This window comes from Hemicordylus capensis, chromosome 2 (assembly GCF_027244095.1).
Source record: "Hemicordylus capensis ecotype Gifberg chromosome 2, rHemCap1.1.pri, whole genome shotgun sequence".
Lineage (NCBI taxonomy): Eukaryota > Metazoa > Chordata > Lepidosauria > Squamata > Cordylidae > Hemicordylus > Hemicordylus capensis.
Window position 1 is genome coordinate 296,578,835 of NC_069658.1, and position 24,588 is coordinate 296,603,422.

General features: G+C 42.9%; 1 protein-coding gene across 2 annotated transcripts in view; it reads left to right on the top strand.

Moving 5' to 3' along the window:
- The first annotated feature begins 6,100 nt into the window (after nt 1–6,100).
- GRIP2 (glutamate receptor interacting protein 2) overlaps nt 6,101–24,588 on the top strand; it is a 656,014-nt gene continuing 637,526 nt past the window's right edge. Inside the window, exon 1 of one of the 2 annotated variants that reach the window (XM_053290766.1) lies at nt 6,101–6,594. Coding sequence is in view for 1 of the 2 variants with exons in the window: in XM_053290774.1 (XP_053146749.1) it covers nt 6,540–6,594 (55 nt within the window). In the remaining variant the exon portion in view is untranslated. The remainder of the gene's footprint in view (nt 6,595–24,588) is intronic. The other variant, XM_053290774.1, reaches the window with a different exon arrangement.

Consider the following 24,588-nt stretch of genomic DNA (forward strand, 5'->3'; position numbering starts at 1 on the left):
TGAGAGGCCACCACCCTCTCAATTACCTTACCCAGCCATAGGAGGTTGGAAACAGGCCTATAACTGCTCAACTCCTATAATTTAGATAATTTAGATAATAGAGTATACAGTCTGCCCCAGAAAAGGACAGCACCTGGAAAGGTGTCCATTTTGTAGGAACAGAACCCATGAGTTCTATAGCTCTAATCAATTATTATATTGCACTTACATAGAAAATATAAGTATTTTATTTATTTATTTATTTTTACATTTTATATCCCGCTCTTCCTCCAAGGAGCCCAGAGTGGTGTACTACATACTTAGGTTTCTCCTCACAACAACCCTGTGAAGTAGGTTAGGCTGAGAGAGAAGTGACTGGCCCAGAGTCACCCAGCTAGTATCATGGCTGAATGGGGATTTGAACTTGGGTCTCCCCGGTCCTACTCCAGCACTCTAACCACTACACCACACTGGCTCCTTCTTGAAAAGCATATGGAATTCATTGGACATCTCAAAAGATCACGTCCGAGGAAACAAAGTAAGTTATGTCGGGGACTATCACTGCTGCATAGGACAGAACAGGGTCTAAATTACAGATATATGCATGGGGAGACTTGGCCACTTTCTTCTTCCTGGTTGCCAACCTAGAGGTAAAGAAAAAAGGCAGCATTTCCTAGGGTGCCACTTTGTGTGGGAAGTGTAGGACGTTGGTTCCTTCAATAGCCTTTCAGGGCTTACCCAGATACTGACCCAGGGCAGATTGATTCAGAGAAAAAGTGGATGTCTGCCCCTGCCTGGCCTTCTCCTGATCACAGCCACCATGGAACCCAACTGGAGCCAGAGCCACCACTCCTCGAGGAGTTGGAGCACTGAAGATTTGGTGCCCCCAGAGGAGTTCTAGCCCCTTCCATTGCTTTTGGGTCTCCAAGAGCAGAGGCCAAGGCGGAGTTCTGGCTCCAAAGGTGGAAAGCATGGTTGGTTGCAGGGGCGTAACAAGGCTGGAGTGGGCCCAGAGACAAAATTCTAAAATGGTCCCCTCGCTGATACACACACACACACACACTTCACAATATATAGTCACGTGACTTGCCTCTCTGGGGGGGGCCCTCGAGGCGTGGGGGCCCCCAGGAAGCCGCCTCCCCTTGCCTAATAGTAGTTACGCCCCTGGTTGGTTGCTCAAGACCTCCCTACCAGTGGGTCTCCTCAGGAGGAGGAAACCACTTTGAGTGCCTCCTTGGGAAGAGGGCTGCTCTAGGAGTTCAGGAAGGGGGTGAGTCCCCTGCAAGCCATAAAATCCTTCAGTCATTGCCAGCTCTTTGCTGCTACAAGAGCTTCCATCAGAGTTCGTGTCTCCAGCCTGTCTTGCCTGACCTAGGTTTGGACATATTTCCACTTCCTTCTCAAACAAATCATGTGAAGAACCAACACGTTCTTAAGCAAGGCCCTTAATGCTCCAGTTGTACAAAGGCAAAAAAGGGAGAGAGGTGTTTGCAATGAAATCCAGCGAATCTGTTGAATTATTTTCACTGGTGTGAGAGTGAGAGCCTTGTCCATAACCTTGCAAAGGTTATCTATCGCTACATACAATGTAATCACTGCTACAATGGAAACAGATCCAAATTGAGATCTACCAGACTGTTCATAAAGGCCTAGAAAAGTACAGAAAGACCTGCCAGTCATTGCTAAGAAATTTTGGCCCCAGGAAATTAAAAGCATGAACATTGTGGTATGCACAATAAATGTCTTCTTTGTTATGCCTATGTTAAGGTTCTAGCGGAATATTATGAAATAACTGAGTTTTGTGGCTGAAGGCACACATTCTTAACTATTTCTGCACAGTCAAAAAATCTAACGGTCCAGTTCTGGAGTCTTATTCACATAAATATGTGTGTATTTGCCTTTATTTGGGACTCTGGAAACAAAATGGTGAACTCAAAGGCTATGATCTACTTAACTGTATATTATGAAGAAAGCCCATTTCCCAACACATTCAGTGAATGAATCTTTACGATCCTTTATCCTTCCCACAACAGTATCTGTTTCTTTCTTTAAGCTTGGATCATGAAAACCAATGATGCGTGCTTCACTTCTGTCTATAGACAGTTTCACTTCAGGCTCCCAGTTATGGCTGAAAATTGTTTATTTGCTTAAAACTAAGTCAGCCATTTTAAATGAACTTTAAAAAAAAGGAAAGGAAAAATACCAGATAACGGAAGCCTCTCTATTGGTTAAAAGGTCATCTAATTAGTTTAAAAGTATACAAATGAGAGGTGGCATGTAATGAAACAGCAGCATCTTTAGAAGTCACATGTCTTCTCATTTTTTGTTTATCATTATAGTCTTGCTGGTTAAAAAAACAGAAAAGAAAAAAGGAAGGCATAGAATAAGTAAAAATGCTATATTTTGGTATTTTTGTATCTGGATGTGGTTATTGCTATTTTCCACCCTTTTGTATACATGAACTCGTGTGATGTGATATGCTTCTATTATATTGTGTATTCATTTGCTCTGTTTTGTGATGACTTCTGAAGCAGGCCATGTTAATAAACTGACCATAACAGCTAAAAAAAAATCTTAAAAATATTTAATAGAATGCCCAATACTATCTGGTTGTATTCATAACAGCATAGCCACAACTCAAGCACATGCAGCAACATTTATTATTGGACGGGTGCTGCGGAGAAATGACTTGACTACCAAGCCAGAGGTTGCCGGTTGGAATCTCCACTGGTATGTTTCCCAGACTATGGGAATGGGTATGTTTCCCCGACTATGTTTCCCAGACTATGGGAAACGTCTATATCGGGCAGTAGCAATATAGGAAGATGCTAAAAGGCATCATCTCATACTGCACGGGAGATGGCAATGGTAACCCCCCTCCTGTATTCTACCAAAGAAAACCACAGGGCTCTGTGGGCACCAGGAGTTGACATCAGCTCGACGGCACTGTGGTTGAGGATGGAAGGAAAACATGGCAGCAGCGTGGTGTAATGGTTAGAGTGCTGGACTAGGACTGGAGAGACCCGAGGTCAAATCCCCATTCAGCCATGAAACTAGCTGGGTGACTCTGGGCCAGTCACTTCTCTCTCAGCCTAACCTACTTCACAGGGTTGTTGTGAAAGAGAAACTCAAGTATGCAGTACACCGCTCTGGGCTCCTTGGAGGAAGAGCAGGATATAAATGTAATAATAATAATAAGCGAATCAAACTTGTCATCAGCTACATCTGGTTGCATGACTTAAAACTAAAGAGATTTGTTCTACATAAGGCTATCTCTAGATGGTATCCCTAGAGAATTTATATATGTATGTATGTATGTATGTATGTATCGGAAAGGGTATATATGTGCAGCAGAAAATGACTTGCCTAGCAAGCATGAGGTTGCTGGTTCGAACCCCCACTGGTACCTATATCGGGCAACAGCGATATAGGAAGATGCTGAAAGGCATCATCTCATACTGCGCGGGAGGAGGCAATGGTAAACCCCTCCTGTATTCTAACAAAGACAACCACAGGGCTCTGTGGTGGCCAGGAGTCGACGCCGACTAAACGGCACACTTTATCTTTTAAAGCAAAAGGAACTTAGGTTTAAATATGGAGATGTCCATAAATTTAAATTTACTGGATGGAAAACTTGAGGATTATAAGTTACCTGATGTGCTGGAATTGGTACTGTTGGGTATTATTCAGAAAATTATTCCAAGGCAGGATTAACTTTATTCAGAACCAGTTGATAGCAGCAAACATGTATATTGCTTGTATGTGGAGTGAGCCAAGAGAACCACAGGTAAAGGATTGTTTATTACAGATTCATGACCTACCTGTAAAGGGGGGGGGGGATGACACAATATGTTAAACAATGAGATACTAGAACTCAAGTGATACTTTCAAAAGAAAATAGTATTAATTTATTATTTTTTTGGAAAAACACATGCTCAGACTTATGAATTTATTAATGTAATAGAAGACACAGAAAATATGTTTGGCATATGACATTTCTTACTGTTTGTAATTCTATGGTTTTAATCTCTCTTCTAGATGTATATTAGGGATTAATGAGTATTATTCCTTTGGTTAAAAATATACTAGAAACATCTAATTGTCCTATATTGTATATTCAATATGAAGTGGCAAGCTGTGCACTAAATATTGCCTTAGTGTTCATGCAATACATGTACATACATAAAACAAAAATGAATTGACCTCCCCACTGAGAAACTGTGTTGAAAGAAACCTGGGTTGAAACCTGAAGAATGGCAACTCTAGCAACTAACACAAATTGTTTTTATTTTATTTTAAAAGCTTTCTCCAAAATCTTCACCAAAAGCAAAACAGGGGCAGTGATATACCAAGGACAGAATATAGGCATTCCCTGAGTTACAATCATACATCCAAACAAAACTCGTTAACGTATTACATTAAGGAAGTTCCCAACTCACAAACGCCAACCCGCACATACATATAAGTTGTTACTCTACGGAATGGAATGCATTCCAAGGTATGAACATCAAACTTACAAATGAACTTTTGGAACTCAACCCGTTCATAAGTTCCTGTACCAGAATATGGGGTCTGTCTGTACCTGCAAAATAAGGCCTTTGGAGCATGTCTATCTAGACCCAGAAATTACTGTTCTGAGGGCACATGATATATAACACTTCTCAAGTTAAGCAGGTTTAGACCTGGATAGTGCCTGGATGATTGGCCACTTGGAAACCCTATGTACACCACCTTGAATTCCATGGTGGAAGAAAGGTGGGCTAATTATTTATTTTATTGTACATGTATATACTTCCCTTTGTCAAAGATACCAGGGTAACATCATAGCGAATACCTTATAAAAATTATAAAAATTAAAAAGGGTGATCTTCAATAATTTGCAGAGTATAACTATAAATGTAATAAATAAAAATATGAGATGTAAAATAGGCAATATCGTACTTTGTCAGTTCCTGTTTTCAAAATAATGCCAATATGTATCACAAGTGTTGTGGTGCACCTGCTTTCTGTTTGTAGCACAATGTTGTCTGGATTGTGCAAGCAGCTTAGAAGTGGAGATGCTGGTTGCTGGATGGTCTGTTCTCCCAACAACAGGTTTTCCTGATGCCTCTTGGTACTTTTCAACTCTACAATTCTGACTTAAATGTGTGTATTCCTCTTTGCCAAAAGGATGTGTCCCAACAATTCACCAGGCTGTTCTTTTGGTTTCTCTCCCCCCATCCTCTGCAGTTCTCTTTCTCGGGTAAGAAGGATCAACAGCTTGCACAAAGTGAGAGCCCCCCACCCCACCCGCTGCGGAGTGTGTCAGACGCGTCCTGAGTCTTGCAGCCAGACTGTGTGGGCTGTATAATGAAATGCAACGTGGTGGCTCCCCCAAGGCGACGAGCCAGGACCTGGCAGTGAGTGCGTACACACACCTCCCGCAGTGGGGGCGGAGAGGAGGCAGCCGCCACACTTGCCCTGGCTTCGCTGTTTAAAACACACCCGCTGCTCGCCTGGCCTCGTCTCATTCCCGTTTCCTCCAGCCTCTATCCCATCCTTCCGGGAAAAAGGCTCGCGCTTTCTTCCTAAAGTTTTGTGCACGCTTCGGTTCCACGCAGACCGGAGACAACGAGTTCAGCCCCAGCTGTCGCTTAACCACAACATCTGCCATGTGCTTCCTACCGAGCAGAGACCCAAAAGCGCGCGCCGGTGGGGGTGCCTGTGTGCAGCGGCTTCTTTCAGCCCAGCTGCCTTGCTGAATATCTGGGCGCGCACAGCCGCTCTCTGGTCCCCCCGCTCCCCGCCCACCTTCACTCACCCACACGTGCTGGGGGCGGGGGGACTTGCGACGCAGACCCAAACAATGCTCTCAAGCCCTCGCTAGCGGCTCCTCGGGCTGCTGTTCTTACCTGCTCAGGGATGTCATCAAAACCACAAGGGCTCTGGGCAGCCTGAGCAGGCAGGCAAGCAAGCAAGCAAGCGGGCTGTACTACCTCACGCGGCTCCTGCTGGGAAGGCCAAGCGAACGTTGTGGGAAAGGCGCGCCACCAGAGAGGTGTGGGTGGGCCGCCCAGCACTGATTGCAGAGCCCCAGAAGCCCGCGGCTAGTCCTCTCCGTCAGAAGCCTGGACGAGGCGGCAGAAACGGCCCCGCCAGCTCCCCTGGCTTCTCCTGCTACTTAGTACGATCCCCACACACGGGGAACTGCAGCTCCCGTAGCCCTATCTTCTACTCCAGGGCAGGCAAAAAGCTTCCCCAGCCCAGGACCCGCGCAATACAGCGGGAGATCCCCACGTAGCCCACAGCTCGTCTTCCTCGCTGACAAGCTCCCCCTCCTCGCACCTGGGCCAGCCTTTCCCCTTCTGTGGTTTCCTACCGGTCCAAAACACCGATGGAGCACGCTTCACACATCAATGCCTAGCCTCGCAAAACCTCCCGCGCCCTCTCAGCAAGCGAGCTGCACGGTCTCCACAGCACTTTTGGCGTGGCGGGGGGGACGGACTCGCGATTAGCCTTACAAAGGAAAAAAGCCGCCCCCAGGCTTGTGCTCTTCGCCAGCAGGTTGGTCCTGTGTCGGGATGCCGGGCTGGAGGAAGAATCTGACCCTGTGTCTGCAGAGAATGCAGGATGAAGGTAAGGTTGCTTGTAGAAGCCCCTCCAGGGCGAATGCTGTCACCCGAGGGCATGTCTGTTGCATCGCATCGCGTTGCATTGAGAAAGTGGCCGTGAAGCTTAGCGTGGGGTTTTGCAAAGAAGTGGGGAGGGGGGGAAGGGGATTTCAGCATTGGTCTGTTTCTCTTGTCCCTGGGGACATCCTTGGAAATGCAGGCTGTCTTCCGAGGCTGCTGCTGAAGCAGTGCATTTGTTATTACTATTATGATGGTTGTATCGTAGATCAGCTATACACCTAATTTAAAATGTTGTTATATTAGAGGGATCAGGAAGAGGAGTCACCTTTTCAAGCTGGATAAATCCCTGTTTGCAATAAAATCAGCAGTGAGATAAGCCTAAAATGCTATTTCTTGGTTGGTTGAGTAGCTGAAGTGTTGCAGTGACCAGTGTGGTTTACCCTTTGTCAGAAAATTTAGGGTGAGATGTAAATACATGTATGGACTGAGTGATTTAGTTTCTGGAGGAGTGGGGGCAAAGAAAGAGAAAAGCTGGGAGCTTCGTTTTTGACATTTCAGCTGGCAATTATTTTTGCAAGGATTAGCTTCAGCTGTGGATTAAGGTTCTTGTGAAATTTCATGGTGGTCCTGTAAGATTTCATGCTTGCTTATTAGCTCTCATAGGCAAGGGATGAGACTGTTTCCATGATCTGCAAAGGGGTTTTTTAAATTAGTGCTGGACCTGCAGCTCATAAAAGTTTGAGGAAATGTCCCACCAGGTGGCAGAACATTAAGGATGTTGAAAACCATCCTTGCACATCAGCTGGTTTTGCTTCATATGCAAAAGGGGATGGTAAAAGGATGGGAGTAATTGGAAGTTACTGGGGAAGTAGTAAAGTCTCTACAGATTATTTACATGGGTTCCACCTGCTGTATGTGAGGAAAGTTTAGCTGCCTCTGTCCCATGCTTAATGTAATAGAGAGTACCTCTTACATGAGTTATTTATGTTATCTTTCTGTCACTAAAAAGTTGTGATGTCATATGAGGAGTGAGAATGATTCTAAGCAAACAAATGTGCACCACTTACGGCTAACAATAAACAAAGCCAAGGCTTTCAACCATTTGCATTAGATAGGGTCTATGATACATATACATAAGTAAGTGGATGAGTCCTGTCCTGTTTCTTCTCTGACTTTGCATCCTCTTGACACTGTGTTACTGTATACTATTAAGTCGCTTGGATGCCACAGTTTGTCCATTGTACCAGTTCCATGCACCTGAAATAGAGAATTGGAATCCTTAAAAAAAAAGGGGGGGGGAGAGCAAGTGAAGTGCTTTTGTCTGAAGTTTAACCTTTTAGTGTGTTAAACTTGTTTCTACTATCAGGATGCAGTACCGTGAAAGAACCATTTTTAGCCTCCTCTACTGTGACTTGAGTGGAATTGTTAGTGGCTTCTAGTTTTGTAGAAAAATTGGCAGTTTCTTGAGCCATTTGTTGACTTAAAATGCTGCATTTAATCATTGTTTATATGTTGCATTACCATGGCTTTCCCAATGTGTGAGCATATTTTCTTCTGTGACTTTCCTGCAAAGTAATTTGATCCAATTGCCCACTGCTGTATGAGGAATTAGTCAGTGGATTATCTGCTGTATGTGTGTATATGTGTATGCTTCCTGCATTCTTATAAAATGTGTTCATATGTAGAATAGTTTGCTTTGGTTCCAGAGCTGCACAGCTTCACAGGACATAATAGGTGATCCTTAGGTGCAAATATAATATTATCATACTCTATAGAACAAGCTCTTACAGTATCTCCTGTTACTGCAACTTTGATGTTGTGTTTCTCAAATGACTGCTGTCACTGAGACAAAATAAAATCAGGACTCAGAGAGCCGAGAAAGCCAGGCAGTTCCTACACTGTTTTTTTCTGTTTCTCTTGATATGTCTAACCAGTTATGTGGTCATTTTCAATCAGTCAGCTGTGTATCTAAAGAAGAAATTTCTTGCATAATAGATTAATAGGTTTTAGAGCCCATAATGATAATCTAAAGCTAGAAGTCAAGATGAATTGGCTTGATGTTTGAGTAATAAGATTATGTGCTGAATATCATGGGAAGAGATTTCCTTCTTCCGCTTTTGAAATTACATATTTTTCTCTTTTAAAAACAAGAGCAGTAAGCAATAATATTCCTATATTGCAAACGGAGACTGTGCCTTTCTACTGGGAAAACACACAACAGCCCTTGTCAATACTGCGGTACACTGTTTAGCTAGGCTTCAGAAAACTTTCCACATCTTGGCTGATATAACAGCATTATGAACTCTCAGCATAGCTTTGTTCTGATATATATATATTTTGAAAGCCCAGCAGTAACCATACTCTTAAACCATATAACCATACTCTTAAAATTCCTTTTCAGTTTTCTTTGCTTCTGAGCAAGTTACCTCTGCCTGTTGTCACAATGTGACTGAGCAAATATGGCATTTCCAGTTCAGTCTTCCACGACTTGGAGCCATAAGAATCATAAGCCCCTTATTGGAGAGAAATGTGCATTAAGCCGTGAGTGAGTATGGGTTCTTGCAGACTGCGCTTATTTCTGTCTGTCAGGTACTCTCTACCACGTGTGGGCATCAAATGGGGTCAAATATGTCTGTTTCTGGTAAGATGCTTAAAGATCACACCAGTAAAAATCAGGCAGAAAAAAGGCCAATTTTGCACATGCAAACCCATTCATGTAGGCCAATCCTGTGTGTGCTATGTGTGGAAGGAAGCCCCACAATTCAGTGGCACTTACTCCCAAGTAAATGTGCACAGGGTCATAGCCTTACAGAACAATCCTGTCTATATTTCTCAGAAGTAAATCCTCACTGAATTAAACAGGTCTTGCTCTCAGTACTCATTTTGTATTTGAACCACAGTCCTAGTTTCCAAAATACATGTTTGGGTACAAAATTGAAGAACCTTGAGGGACACAGCATACTGATTGTTGCATATTCACAATTTTTAATATCTAGTCACTCTTTATTAAGTAATCAAAAATGATGTCTAAGAGGTTAAATGTATTTGAGAATGAACATACATTAACTTTATGTGAGCTGTGCTAAAATTGAACCATTTGAACACAATCTGTCATCAGTATCTATATCTAGAATGCAGTTAGGGTGCATGATTTCTGAAATAGTTACATCAACAGTAATGTTGAATAAAATAACTACCTTACTATATTTTAAGTCACATAGAAGAACTGCTTTTCTTTGAACACAGAAGTTGCCTTATACTGAGTCAGATCATTGGTCCATCTAGCTCAGCATGAGCAACATAAGAACATAAGAACAGCCCTGCTGGATCAGGCTCAAGGCCCATCTAGTCCAGCATCCTGTTTCACACAGTGGCCCACCAGATGCCGCTGGAAGCCACAGACAGGAGATTGAGGGCGTGCCCTCTCTCCTGCCATTACTCCCCTGCAACTGGTACTCAGAGGCATCCTGCCTTTGAGGCTGGAGGTGGCCCACAGCCCTCTGACTAGTAGCCATTGATAGACCTCTCCTCCATGAAGTTATCCAAACCCCTCTTAAAGCTATCCAGGTTGTTGGTTGTCACCACATCCTGTGGCAGAGAGTTCCACAAGTGGATCACGCGTTGTGTGAAAAAGTACTTCCGTTTGTTGGTCCTAGACCTCCTGGCAATCAATTTCATGGAGTGACCCCTGGTTCTAGTGTTGTGTGAGAGGGAAAAGAATCTCTCTCTCTCTCCACTTTCTCCACACCATGCATGATTTTATAGATCTCTATCATGTCTCCCCACAGCCGTCTTTTTTCTAAACTAAAAAGCCCCAGGTGTTGTAGCCTTGCCTCATAAGAAAGGTGCTCTAGGCCCCTGATCATCTTGGTTGCCCTCTTCTGTACCTTCTCCAGTTCAACAATGTCCTTTTAAAAATTATTATTATTATTATTATTATTATTATTATTATTATTATTATTATTATTTCGATTTCTATACCGCCCTTCCAAAGATGGCTAAGGGCGGTTTACAAAGAGAAATAACAAACAAATATGATGGCTCCCTGTCCCCATAGGGCTCACATGCTAAAAAGAAACATAAGACAGACACCAGCAACAGTCACTGGAAGTACTGTGCTGGGGGTGGATAGGGCCAGTTACTCTCCCCCTGCTAAATAAAGAGAATCACCACGGTAAAAGGTGCCTCTTTGCCCAGTTAGCAGGGGTAGACCTCTAAGATGTGGTGACCAGAATTGTACACAGTACTCCAAGTGTGGTCGCACCATAGTTTTGTATAAGGTCATTATAATGTTAGCCGTTTTATTTTCAGTCCCCTTTCTAATGATCCCTAGCATGGAATCTGCCTTTTTCACAGCTGCCGCACATTGAGTCGACACTTTCAACGAGCTGTCCACCACAACCCCAAGATCCCTCTCCTGATCCGTCACCAACAGCTCGGATCCCATCAGCATGTACTTGAAGTTGGGTTTTTTTGTCCCTATGTGCATCACTTTACACTTGCTAACATTGAACCGCATTTGCCATTTTGTCGCCCACTCCCCCAGTTTGGAGAGATCCTTTTGGAGCTGCTCACAATCCGTTTTGGATTTCACTACCCGGAAGAGTTTGGTATCATCTGCAAATTTGGCCACGTCGCTGCTTACCCCTGCTTCTAGATCATTTATGAATAAATTAAAAAGCACCGGTCCCAGTACAGATCCCTGGGGGACCCCACTTCTTACTTCCCTCCATTGTGAAAACTATACCTACCCTCTGTTTCCTGTCTTTCAACCAGTTAGCAACCCACACATGTACTTGTCCCCTTATCCCATGACCGCTAAGTTTCCTCAGGAGTCTTTGATGAGGAACTTTGTCAAAAGCTTTTTGGAAGTCCAGGTAGACTGTGTCAACTGGATCACCTTGATCCACACACTCGTTGACACTCTCAAAGAACTCCAAAAGGTTGGTGAGGCAAGATTTACCTTTGCGGAAGCCATGCTGGCTCACTCTCAGCAGGGCCTGTTCTTCTAGGTGCTTTACAATTTTATCCTTGAGGATGCTTTCCATCAATTTGCTTGGAATGGACGTTAGGCTAACTGGCCTGTAATTTCCCGGATCGCCCCTGGATCGCTTCTTGAAAATCGGTGTTATATTTGCTACTCTCCAGTCCTCTGGTACAGAGCCCGATTTCAGGGATAAGTTAAATATTTTGGCAAGGAGGTCGGCAATTTCACATTTGAGTTCTTTGAGGACTGTTGGATGGATGCCATCCGGCCCTGGTGATTTGTTAGCTTTCAGTTTTTCCAGACAGTTTAGAACATCATCCCTTGTCACTTCTATCCGACTCAGCTCTCTAGCCTCCATCCCTAAAAAGCCTGGTTCAGGAACAGGTATATGCTCAGTATCCTCTGCCATGAAGACAGATGCAAAGAACTCATTCAGCTTCTCTGTAACCTCCATATCCTCCTTAATAATCCCTTTCACTCCCTCATTGTCTAATGGTCCAACTGCCCCCCTGGCAGGTTTCCTGCTTCTGATGTACTTAAAGAAGTTTTTGTTATTCCCCTTGATACTTTTGGCTAAATGTTCCTCAAACTCTCTTTTTGCCTCCCTTATTGTTACCTTGCATTTCTTTTGCCAGAGTTTGTGTTCCTTTCTGTTCTCTTCGTTTGGATAGGCCTTCCAATTTCGGAAGGAAGTCTTCTTCCCTTTTATGGCTTCCTTGACAGTACCCGTTAGCCATGCTGGCATCCTCCTGGACTTAGTGGTACCTTTCCTCCTTTTGGGTATACAATCTAACTGGGCTTCTAGTATTTTGGTTTTGAGTAAACTCTATGCACTCTGGAGCGAAGTGACTCTCCTGATTTCCCCCTCAGCTTTCTTTTCACCATACTCCTCATTTTGGAGAGGTTTCCTCTTCTGAAATTCAAAATGTCTGTGTTAGACATCCTTGGTGATTCTCTCCCCGCATGTATGCTGAATTTGATGGCACTGTGGTCACTGTTCCCTAAAGGGTCGATGACACTGACATCACGCACCAGGTCCTGGGTGTCACTCAGAATTAGATCCAAGGTCGCCTTCTCTCTGGTCAGTTCCATGACCAACTGTTCTAAGGCACAGTCATTGAGCGTATCTAGAAATTTGACCTCTTTGTCCAGACTTGAATGTGAATTTACCCAGTCTATGTGTGGGTAATTGAAATCACCCATAATTACAGCCCTGCCTCTCCTTGACGCCTCCCTGATTTCCTCCTGCAACTCCCAGTCACTGTCGGCATTATGATCTGGAGGGCAATAGCACATCCCCAGTAGCACGTTCCCTTTCTGGCCTTGTATAGTCACCCACAGGGTTTCTGTGGAGGACTCCAGTCCACTTAGGTTTTCTAGCTTGTTAGATTCTATCCCTTCTTTAACATACAGTGCTACCCCTCCTCCAAGGCACCCCTCCCTGTCCTTTCTATAGAGTTTATACCCAGGGATAACAGTGTCCCACCATGTTTCTGTTATGCCCACTATGTCTATTTCTGCATTAGCAACCAAGCACTCCAGCTCACCCATCTTGGCTCGGAGGCTTCTGGCATTGGCATATAAGCACCTATATGCTGAATCTCTCCCCTGATGTATGCTATTCTTTTGACTCTTTGACCAGCTGGCACAGGCTCCCATCTGCTTTTTGTGCGGTTCTGCTCTGTCCCCTTCTGTTTTATCTGAATTCTTTGCAGCCTCACACTTTAAAGGATGGCTTTTGCCAAACGGGATACTGCCCAGCTCCCATCGGCTGTTCCCCAGGTGTCATTTTAAAAGCTGCTCTGCAACCTTTTTGATTTTAAGCGCCAGCAGTCTGGTTCCATCTTGGTTCAAGTGCAGCCCGTCCCTTTTGTACAGGCCTTGCTTGCCCCAAAATGTGTCCCAGTGCCTAACAAATCTAAATCCCTCCTCCCGGCACCAACGTCTCATCCACGCATTGAAACCCCTCAGCTCTGCCTGTCTCACTGTACTTGCGCATGGAACAGGTAGCATTTCTGAGAATGCTACCTTGGGGGTCCTGGACTTCAAAATGCTACCTATCAGCTTAAATTTGACTTCCAGGACCTCCCAACTGCATTTCCCACATCGTTGGTGCCGACACGCACCACAACAGCTGTCTCCTCCCCAGCACTGCCCAGGAGCCTGTCTAGACACTGCGTAATGTCCGCAACCTTCGCACCAGGCAGGCAAGTCACCGTGTGGTCAACACGCGGGTCACAAACCCATCTCTCTATCCCTCTAATGATCGAATCACCCACTACAAGGAGGCCCCCACCCCCCAGAGGAGTATCCCCTGTGCGAGAGGTTATGGGCTTATCATCCACGGAAGGGGTCCCTTCTAAAGGAGCATTTCCCTCTTCCTCAGACCAATGTCCTCCTCGCCCAAGACCTTCATTCTCCCTGACAGCAGAGGAGCTACCAGCCCTGGAGTGGGATGCCTCTATCACATCCCTGAAGGTCTCGTCCACATGCCTCTCTGTCTTTCTGAGCTTCTCCAGATCCGCCACCTTGGTCTCAAGGGAATGGATTTGTTCCCTGAGAGCCAGGAGCTCCTTGCACCGAGCACACACCCATGACTTCTGCCCATGGGGCAAGTAGTCATACATGTGGCACTCTGTGCAATACACTGGGAAGTGCCCCTTCCCCTGCTGACCTTCTATCTTCATACTGTTTTTGTTGGCTGTTTACGGAGCTTATTGTCCATTTATTAGATAGTTTATTAGGATAGGTCTCAGCTGTAATGGTGAGCTATTTAACTGTCCAAACAGTCTTTCCCAAGAATATGAGGGAAATGAGGGAGGGATATGTACTTACGTTCTCTTCTCCACCAGGCTCCTTGTGATCCTTGTGATCGCAGGGGCTTGTTCCAGGCTCCCCCGCACACTTCCCGCTAAACTCCTGCAAAACTCCTACGTCCTGTTTGCTATCCCTGTTCACTATGCTCTTGGGCCTTCACCTCGTATGTAGAGTAGCCTTCCAACTGTCACACAGGATGTGAGTCAAAGGAAAGGAATGTGGGGCCTCTCCCAGCCCTAGCTGACTCCACCCCCACCAGCAGCCACTAAGTAAACAGTGCCTTTAGGTAACCCTAAGAACTCCTAGCCCTGTGATATCTTAACCCTAACAAGTAACACACACAGAGATAGAGAGACTAAGACCTACCCCTTAAAGAGAAACAGCCCCTGCAAAACTCCCCTCTTCCTGTTAGTTTGTTTGAAGGGGAAAAGGCTAGATGTTTAGAAAGGCTTGCTCACCTTCTCAGCTGTGTCTGCTCTTCCCAGAGTAGCCTTCCAACTGTCACACAGGATGTGAGTCGAAGGAAAGCAACAGCAGCTCTCTGGGGTTTCAGACAGGAGTCTTCTCTAGCCGTACTTGGAGATGCCAGGAATTGAACCCAGGATCTTTTGCATGCAGAGCAGGTACTACACCACTAAACTACAGTCCCTTTTATACTTGTACTTGAAGAAATGAAGAAATTCCTGCAATGATTACTACTGTATAATGCTGTGAATTTTGTTCACACAGCTTGAGATGCTTATAACATTTTTAAATAGTTGGAAATCTAGAAAAATATGGTAGTGCTACTTACACAGACAGATGTGGGGCTGCTAGAGGATGGGCAGTGGTGAAGAAAGAAGCAAATTTGCATTATTAGGAGTGTCAGAGAGCTGCATAATTGCTATAATAATTGTATATAAATTCCTATCACTCTCAATACAATTGTGTACTTAATTTGGCTCAGCCTCATCCAAGACCATATGAATGTATACATTAACAGTCCATAGCTTAGTCTTTATTTTGCTTTACTTGTGTGAAAAAACCCTGCTTATTTGTTTCCTATGGCAGCCTTGTATGGGTGATGGTGGTGCATAATTATCTTTGTGCTTGTGGTTGGATATGGTATGAGCTCAGTTATAATCCTTGCACCCATGGGGTGACAGTATGGTGAAATTCCTTTTATCATACCAAATTCCTTTATAAGTAACACTTGATTTTAAAAATACCACACCAGTTTGGTGTCTCTTAATTTTAGATAAATGTAAAATATCAGAATGGGCATTGATTCATGTTACCAAGTTAATGTGGAGCAACAAGTGTCAAATGAATGAACTGAGATTAATTCATAGCAAAGTGGTCATGCAGTTGCCTCTCTGTTCATCCAGCCATGGCTCATGCCAGTCCATGACTCATACAGGGTTTGGGGTGGCATTGCTACCCTTGATCTAAATATATGATTGCAGTGGTGTAATGAGCCATGAACTAGGTGCAATCAAATGGCCATTTTGTATTGGAATTAATATCCATCAACTGTGTGCAGTAATCCACTTCTTATCAAGCAAAAACGGCCATGGGAATTGGATCAAAAAAGATCCAGCCCATGAGCACACTGTACCTTTGCATATCCATTTCACTGATGAGAATAAGGGATATGTCTGTGAACGTATAGGGGGTGTGACCGAGCAACCTGGTGGTTGTGGCATACAGTTCTGACTACAAGCATGCCACAGATGGAAAGTCAGTAATAAAGTACATGCAGAGCACATAATTCCAGATTACCAAAGCAGATGAGCCAAGCTCACACCCTCCAACATTTAATGGAAGAAAATAATGACCCACTTGTAACAAACAATTATACCAAGAATTGCTGCCCAAGGCACCCCCCCCCCACATCACACATTGCTATGGCTACTAGTTGGAGGACAGGACGCCTCTGAGTACCAGTTGCAGGGGAGTAACAGCAGGAGGGAGGGCATGTCCTCAACTCCTGCCTGTAGGCTTTTGGAGGCATCTAGTGGGTCCCTGTGTGAAATAGGATGCTGGACTAGATGGGCCTTGGGCCTGATCCAGCAGGGCTGTTCTTATGTTCTTATGCTGGATTTCACCTGTTATATGCAGTGTATTGCATAGTGCCTTAATTTGCATGCAGGTGCTCTAGGGGCATGATGCACTCACCCACCTGGAGACTTGATTTCTAGAGACTCTGGTGAGGGAGCTGAATCCTGAAGAAGAACTCTAGCAACTTGCATGGAAAAAATTGAACAAGGCATCCCCAAGAGCAAAAATAGGGGCAATGATTAACCAGGAACAGATTCCAGAAAGTAGGGACTGCCCTAAATAACAGGGATGGTTTGAGCCCATGCATTTGTGGTCATGTGGTTTGGCCTTCTGTTAATTGCAGAGGTTCCCAGCTATAATACACTGTAGCTAGGAATGATGAGAGATGTAGTTCAGCAACATTTGGAGTACCACAGGTTGGGAGCCCTGTGTTAAATACACAGCCTGGAATGTAACCAAGCAACCAACAATGGCCAGTGATCATTGAGCATCTGCTAGATCTAGCCCTGGGCTGAAATCTGATCTTCAGCTCACAAGACTCTCTTCAAAAATATGAGGAAAACCTCTATATTTGAAAATTTCTTCTTTCAGATTTATGAATTCCACTTAACTAACATTTCCCATGACAGTAAGTGGGTTTTACTAACCATGCATTCTGCACCATATGGCCTCAGGTTTTACTGTGCCAGGTACTGCAAACCTTCCTGTTTACTTCCAGCTACAGCCATGTGTGGGAATGGGAGTGTTGGTAATTATCTTGATGCTTGTGGACTGACATGAGAGCAAGTTCTGATGTAACATTTTGCATCCATAGGTTGGGATTCTTTTTGAATATGCATTCTCACAGATTTTTCATTGGAATGTATCAGCTGCCTATCTTGTTCAAGGAAGATTCTATAAGCTGCATCCTGGTGGTTTTTTGTTTTTGTTTTTGGTGAGACCCATCTCCTGGGAAAACTTTATGATAATATCTATATAGGACTTCAAAATGCTTCAGCCATACAATTACAGTAATCTTTCAAACAGCCCTGTAAGGTAGTTCAGTTTTACTATTCCAGCATGGCAGATATGCGGGGTGGTGGTGGTGGGGCCAATTCTTGAGAGAGTGGGTTGCCTAAGGCCAACTAGTGAATTCATGACAGAGTCAGAATTGGGGGACTTATTAGTGTAAAGTTAACTAGGCTACACTTACTCTCAACAAGTTAAAATATGTTACATTCTGATATAACATTTCCACCTATATGCATCCACAAGAAAAGTTCCAGGCGTCATCCTGTGAATGCAAAACATTAATTTTAGAACTGGCCCACAGTGTCTGCTGAGTTGGGTACCATCAGCTTATGTGGCAGTATGCAGTTGTGTATGTCTACATATGGCAGTGTGCAGTTATGCTTGCCTACATATGATGCCTTTGTAGATGCCTGCTCTAAAGTTTGCATTCCCAGCTTCTCTCAATCACTGCAATCATGTGACTGGACTTCACTGCACTTATTTCACTTTGGGAATATGCTTGTGTTACTTAGCATCAATAGTCAACTTTTTTACATAGCAAAGCCCTTCCTTGCATTCTGGTGAGATGATGCTAATACAATCCTTCAGTGTTGTGAATATCTTTCTCTGCATGAATGGGGAGGGGGGAGCAGCAAGTTTAAGCAGTTCTTCAAAAGTAGAGGTATTGTTAGATTAGGTTGCTGCTGCATTGTTCCTTTCTTTCTGCTGCGTCTATCCAGTTTATATGGCTCTGTGATGGTTACCTAGGAAACAGCTGTAGGCGTGTACAATGGAATTTTATTGGCTGTATCATTAGGCTGACTGTCAGTTGTGGGCAGAGGTTCCCATTGGTAGGTTTGTGTAAGTGATGTCCAGAGAATGAAACGGTTTGTTATGTGTTTTGATTTCTAAGATGAAAGCATGCTGTGAAATCTTTAATAAGGAGTGCCACTAACATGATTTTTAGCTGAGAGAACCAAGAGAATTAAAGAGAAATTAAGTTGATAGTGGATTATTTTAAATAAGATTCGTTCTTATAATTCAGAAATGTTTCAGATACAGACTTGCTTTCCATCTGAGGTCCTTTTTGAAATTTGTTAGCTACAGACATGAAAAAGGGATCCACTAGAGCTTCCCCCCACCCCAATTATTTAATCTTTTGTTCTCCCTTATTTAATCTTCGGTCTCCAAAACAAATGATTTAATGCTGCTAGAGATAAATCAGAAAATACTATACATTTTCAAAAGAGTTTATATTAGGTTCTTATGTTGAAGGTGCTGGTGTAAATGTAAATAACATCCCATTAATAGAGAATTTCACATTTTTTTTAAAAAAAAATTGGGCTTGCCTTCTTATCTGCTTGCTTATGCTTCTGAAGATCCTGGGCTGATTTATACCATGTATTTATTCTGGTCCGGCCTTTCCCAGATAACATGCTCCTGTGTGGAAATATAATACAGTATACAGACTGGACAATCCAGGACACAGTTAGCCCCAATTTCTGACCCTGTGATCACCTTGATCATACATTATATTTGCCCATACAGATGTGTACCTGGGGAAGGCCAGAACCATTTGAATGACTACTAGATGTAATGGATCGGCCTATAGGAATGTAGAATATTTAAAATATAGCAATGCAAAATAAATAAATAAATCTATGCTTCCCTTGTAGTTAAGCAGATGCGCAAATATATGCAGGATCATATTGTACACACACTTAACTTATCTATTACAGGCAAAAAAGTATTCTCCTTTGTAGTTAATCAGATCTGCAAATATATGTAGGATCATATATTCCACAGATTATTACAGGCAAACCCACAAATCAGCTACACCAGAGAACTTGGATTTAAGCTGTATTAGTCTCATTTAGCCAAAAGGGCTAAATCCTAGTTTAAATACTGATATTTTGGCTTAACTGGTTTGGCTGATCAGGCTGCTAGTTTATTCATGAACTTCAATGAGGTATTTTTATTCATTACCCTGAAGTCTCAACTGGATTCTATAAAGTACCACATTACTGTTAGTGCTGTCAGCCAATAATTAGCTGGCTTGCTTTTAACCAACCAATCAATTAATTATTTAGTTAACGGATTAGAATAAGTTGGGCTATATGGAGGTTATTTAATGAAGACAACAGTTTCTCTTGATTAAATAACACATAAATAACATTTTTGGCAGGCTTTCCCAAAGTGGGAGTGCCTGAACTGTGTGTTTGTATGAGCTGGTAATCTGGGGAAACAAGTAAAGATTGTGGGACAAGCTGAAGGATATTATATGTGACCGGTTCTTTCACAGTAACATGAATGCAGTTTCAAGTATGTGAATATAAGACACTTAATTATACCATTTAAAAAAATGGAAGCCAATGGTCCTTAATAGTTTGTGATGGTGTTTTTAGAGAATGGGCAGGGTTAATTAGGGTTGGTCAGTTTCTCTGCTCTAGATAGAGGCTTATAGTCCAGTCATTTCAGGCCAATTTTTGGGGAACACGCCCCCCCCGCACCATTTTGAAAATTGGTACACATATCCAGGACATTGTTGTAAATAACGTAAAGTCCTGATCATTATGACTTGAGCTTTGCCCACCATCTTGGAAAAAGGGTCACCAAAAATGTCTCAAAAGAGGGCCACAAGAGGGGGGTTTCCCCCTTCTTTTTTGCTACACAATTCAAGGAACTTATTGTATTCACAGCTTGGTTTGTACTGGGAGTATTCAATTCATAACTGCTCAGGGACATTACCGTCATCTAAATCAGAATGTTGGAAGTCAATGGCAATGCTGGACTTTCCTTCTTCATTTTTAGTTTCAAGTGACTGAAAATGTGTGGTTGTGTCGTTCTGGTCAATATCATCTTCACTTGCTTCAGATAAATTTGGTGAGTTTGCATTAAGCCTAAAGCATGACTGTCCATGGCATTAGTCACAAATTGTGGAACATTTGAATCCAGTTTTTCTACAGCCACATCCCGTCTCAAATCCTTTCAATCAATTACATACAATAAATTCCAGGAGGGTGTCTGGAGCAGATGACTTTAGCATATGAATGGGAGTAAAACTGGTGGCTAATGATTTCCCTTCCCAAATTTCAGGAAAACTGGAAAATGAGGATAAGTTGTGAACCACTGAACAACTTTCTGAATGTGTGCCTCATCTTTGGCTATGTGTGATTCCCTCATATCAACATGCTGTTCCGTAGTATCAAGGTTTACATCACAGAAACCTTCTAAATGATCATATACATTACGAGCAGCAGGCATTTAAGAGGTCTTCGTGGACATGTGTCAGCTAGCACAGTCTGTGGCTATGCTTTGCTCAAAGTGGGGGAAATCAGCATCAAATGGGTGCAGACCAATCAACAGCAAGAACATACTCAAAGTCCTACAGGCTTGTGGATGCACTGGAAGGGATAAAAGAGAATGGATATGTGATCTGACAAAGAGTTGTTTTACTGAGGGATAATAGGGTTACAGGAAATGAAAAAGAGGTGGATTATTCTTGAAGCATGTTTGCAGTACTGGAAGGGAAAGAGGCTTGAGGATGAAAGAAAGAGAAAGAGGGGAAAGTGCTGTTCATAGCTACCTGAATCTAGTTGGAGGAATCCTTGTCTCTGGGGAGCTCAAGCATGAAGTGAGCTTTTAAGGTGCACCTGGGCGGTGTGGGTTGCAGTGTCTGATGGCGAGTGTGCAATGCAGTGGCATGCAGCAGGGGCACAAGTGAGCCAAGTGCCATGTTTGAGGGGTTTTTATAGGCAAAAACATACCCTGAGGCATGACTGAGGGGTTACAGGTCCTCCTTGAGGAATTCCTGATGTTAGAAGACTCGGTCCAAATAAGGCACGTATATTGGTTATTGATCACTGTTATTGGTTAGTGTTTGGGTGACTCCCCTGTATGCTCCTTTAAACAAAGAAAGATTCATGAAAGAGAGATTGGCTTAGGCAATCTCCTGAATAGATATGGAAGGGGGCACATCACACTGGCATCTATTCCCTCACATCTGATAACAAGGTGAGATATCCTTGAAACTTCATGGAAGGAAGAGAGCTTGCATTCCTTTCCCTTTTGACTCCTTTCAGCTTCAATTAGGGTCTGCCCTGAATCTCTTTCTGCATATGCAATCAGAGAGGGGAATTTCCTTTGGCCTATTGCAGTCCTTTGTAAATGGACCTGAAAGGCACTTTTAGTGAAAACGCCTTGCCAAAATGACCTTTTGTCTGGAATGCATCCAGTGTTCCTCTTCCAAGCAGGCTGAGGGAAGAAAAATGACTAAAGGGCTAGGTTTTAGAGGTACATTGAATCACCCCAAAAATGGCACAGCAAGCGTGGCTAGTAACACATTCCCAGAATTCATCTATTAAACACACTTTCTGACATTCCTTTTCCTTGAGTAAGTCCTGAAGTTTTCATAGAACGCATCAGTGTATGTTTGATGGTCATGTCAGACCAAATTCCTCCCCAAAACTTGTCTATTCTCTTGATAGCCTAATAGCCGTAGTTAACAAACTTCTTGTACTCATGTTTGTCAGTTTTTGATTCAAGGTTTAACATCTCTTGCAAGTACAGTTGGCATGCCTTTGCATATGGGAAGTGGCCACTGTCATGAAAATATGGAAACATGTTTTGCACACAATGAATATGTAGGTCTCAATTGACCATTCTTTCGGCTTGGATATAGTGCTTCAAAATAGTAACCATATGTAGCAGATTAAGAGCCTTTGTCTCAGAGGAAGCTCACGTGAGGGGGAAAATGCTGTATCATCCCTTCTGCGCTTCCCTAGCAAGGCTTTTCCCTGAACTTTCCTGTAATTCTTGGTAGGTTCTAAGGCTGTCACCACCACCCACTTATTGGCAGAGTTTGACCCCCCCCCCCAGGCTTGGGAGGAAATTCCAGGGAAAACTCTCTTTCCTTTTGCTATTGGAAAAAAATATACAAAAATCCTCCATGTGCAAGCCTACACGTGGTAAGAAAACTGGTAGATTGCTGAATGTATGAGGTGTGTTGCGCCAGAGAAACCCCCTTCCAGTCCCACTGTTTCCTGAGTTAAAAATCCACTCAGGGAGGCTTGTAAAATGCAAAGAACAAAAGTGGGGGGCGGGGGGAAGCTTTATTCAAATGCTGCAGACTACTTCTGTCTGAAACTCTCTCAGCTTTTAGTTAGAGGTAATGATACTCCATAAGTTGCAAGAATACTTCAAAAAGCACCCCAGATTAAGTTGGGGTGGCACGTTTTAAAAATCATGGTTACCCAGTTGCAAGGAATTAATCCTCTGTTAAATAATCTGAAGGGGAAATCCGAGGATTTCTTTGTAAAGTATTTATTAGCTGATGAAGATTCAGTAATTTCTAGAATAGTTGCTAAGTACTGTTATGTGGTTTTTAAAATAAGAGTCTCAGAGTTATGAGTGTATTTTAAAATTGACATTTTTGGGTATACGTTTATACTATGTTTCAATTTTAAGGCTTTTATGCTATCTTATGTCATTTACTACTGTATATCTCTCTTTTGGTCATTGACCATAAATAAAGTAATCTGAAACATTCTGAATTAGATGAAGGTAATATCCCTGAGCAAAGTTATGAATTGGATACTCCCAGTACAAACCAAGCTGTGAAGAAAATAATGCACTTTGTCCTCCATGTGTTCCTTGAATCACGTAGCAAAAAAAAAAAAGGGGAAGCCCCCTCTTGTGGCTAACAGTAAATTTCATGCTCCTTAATTAAGTTTGGTTTTTCAGGAAAAGTTATATGACAAAAAACAGATGGTGCAGCCAGCATGAAGTAACATTCCACGGAAACCTTCACTTTATGGCAAAACTATTGGTTGAAATCCACATTGAATTCCACATTTTAATAGAGAATTTGATGCTCTACAATTTTCATATTTAACATTTTCCTGTCAGAGGGACACTTTGTGAGATACATGTGGAAAATAATTTTTGGTGGCCATTTTTCCAACTTTTGCCTGGGTCAGAAGTTGATTTACATATCTGTAATTTACCAAATGTTTTCTTGATTCCTTTTAAAAGTATCTCTGTTGGCTGCCTTATAGTCTTCTTACAGATAAGAAGGCTGATTTTAATGATAAGTTGCATAGTTTTGTTAAAAGTTAAACAATTTCACATTTGGATTCTTTAAGAACTCTTAGGTTCTGGTGGTGATCACTTAAGAACACCTGGCACAGTAACTTGTTAATTGTAATTTGTCAATTAGTTTTAAAATGTTATTCTTTGTCACCACCATTTAACATGGTTGCTCAAATCACACACCTCTACACACAAATAATGCTTTGAATTTGGGCATCTCTCCATCTTCTACTGTGAAGGTCAATGCAAAGAATTAATTTAGCCTGTTTAGAAAGTAATTGATAATAGCAACAATTACTCAATGTAATGTCCTTAGCACTTGCTGTTGATTGTTTCTCTATAGAATTCCTTGGTTCCAATTTTTGGACAAGGAATTCCGGTTCACAATAACTGTTCACAGCATTTTTTCTTAGTAAAGACTGGGTTGTCAATTCAGAGTCCTGTTATTTAATCTTCAATATATGTCATGAAACAGAAATTGTTGTTGCTATTATGGAGCATTTATGTATCCCACAAACCACACCAAGAGAAGGCAGTAAAGTGCTCATCTAGCTTGAAATCCACTCAAACTGGGGATCCTTGAGACCAGTTAATTGGGGCAGGGAAGGGAGAAGTTGGATCTTTAGTGCTGCTGAAGCAGGTGCCCTTGTGTAGTCTTCTCTTCTACTGATCTTTCTCTGTTCTATTTTCCTGGTACCAAAGCAGTCACAAAAGCTAACATTTGTATGCAAGGGTAGAGGAGGCCATATGACATTCTAAGCTCCCCCCCCCCCCGCCAAGAAGATCAAGTGAGGTAGGGGTGAGATGGCATAAAGGTAAAGTGTGCCGTCGAGTCAGTTTCAACTCCTGGCACCCACAGAGCCCTGTGGTTTTCTGTGGTAGAATACTTTTACCATTGCCTTCTCCCGTGCATTGTGAGATGATGCCTTTCAGCATCTTCCTATATCGCTGCTGCCCAATATAGTACCAGTGGGGATTTGAACCAGCAACTTTCTGCTTGTTAGTCAAGCATTTCCTCTCTGTGCCACTTAAGGTGTGAGATAGCATGGCAGCCTGGAAACAGAAAGGTCCTGT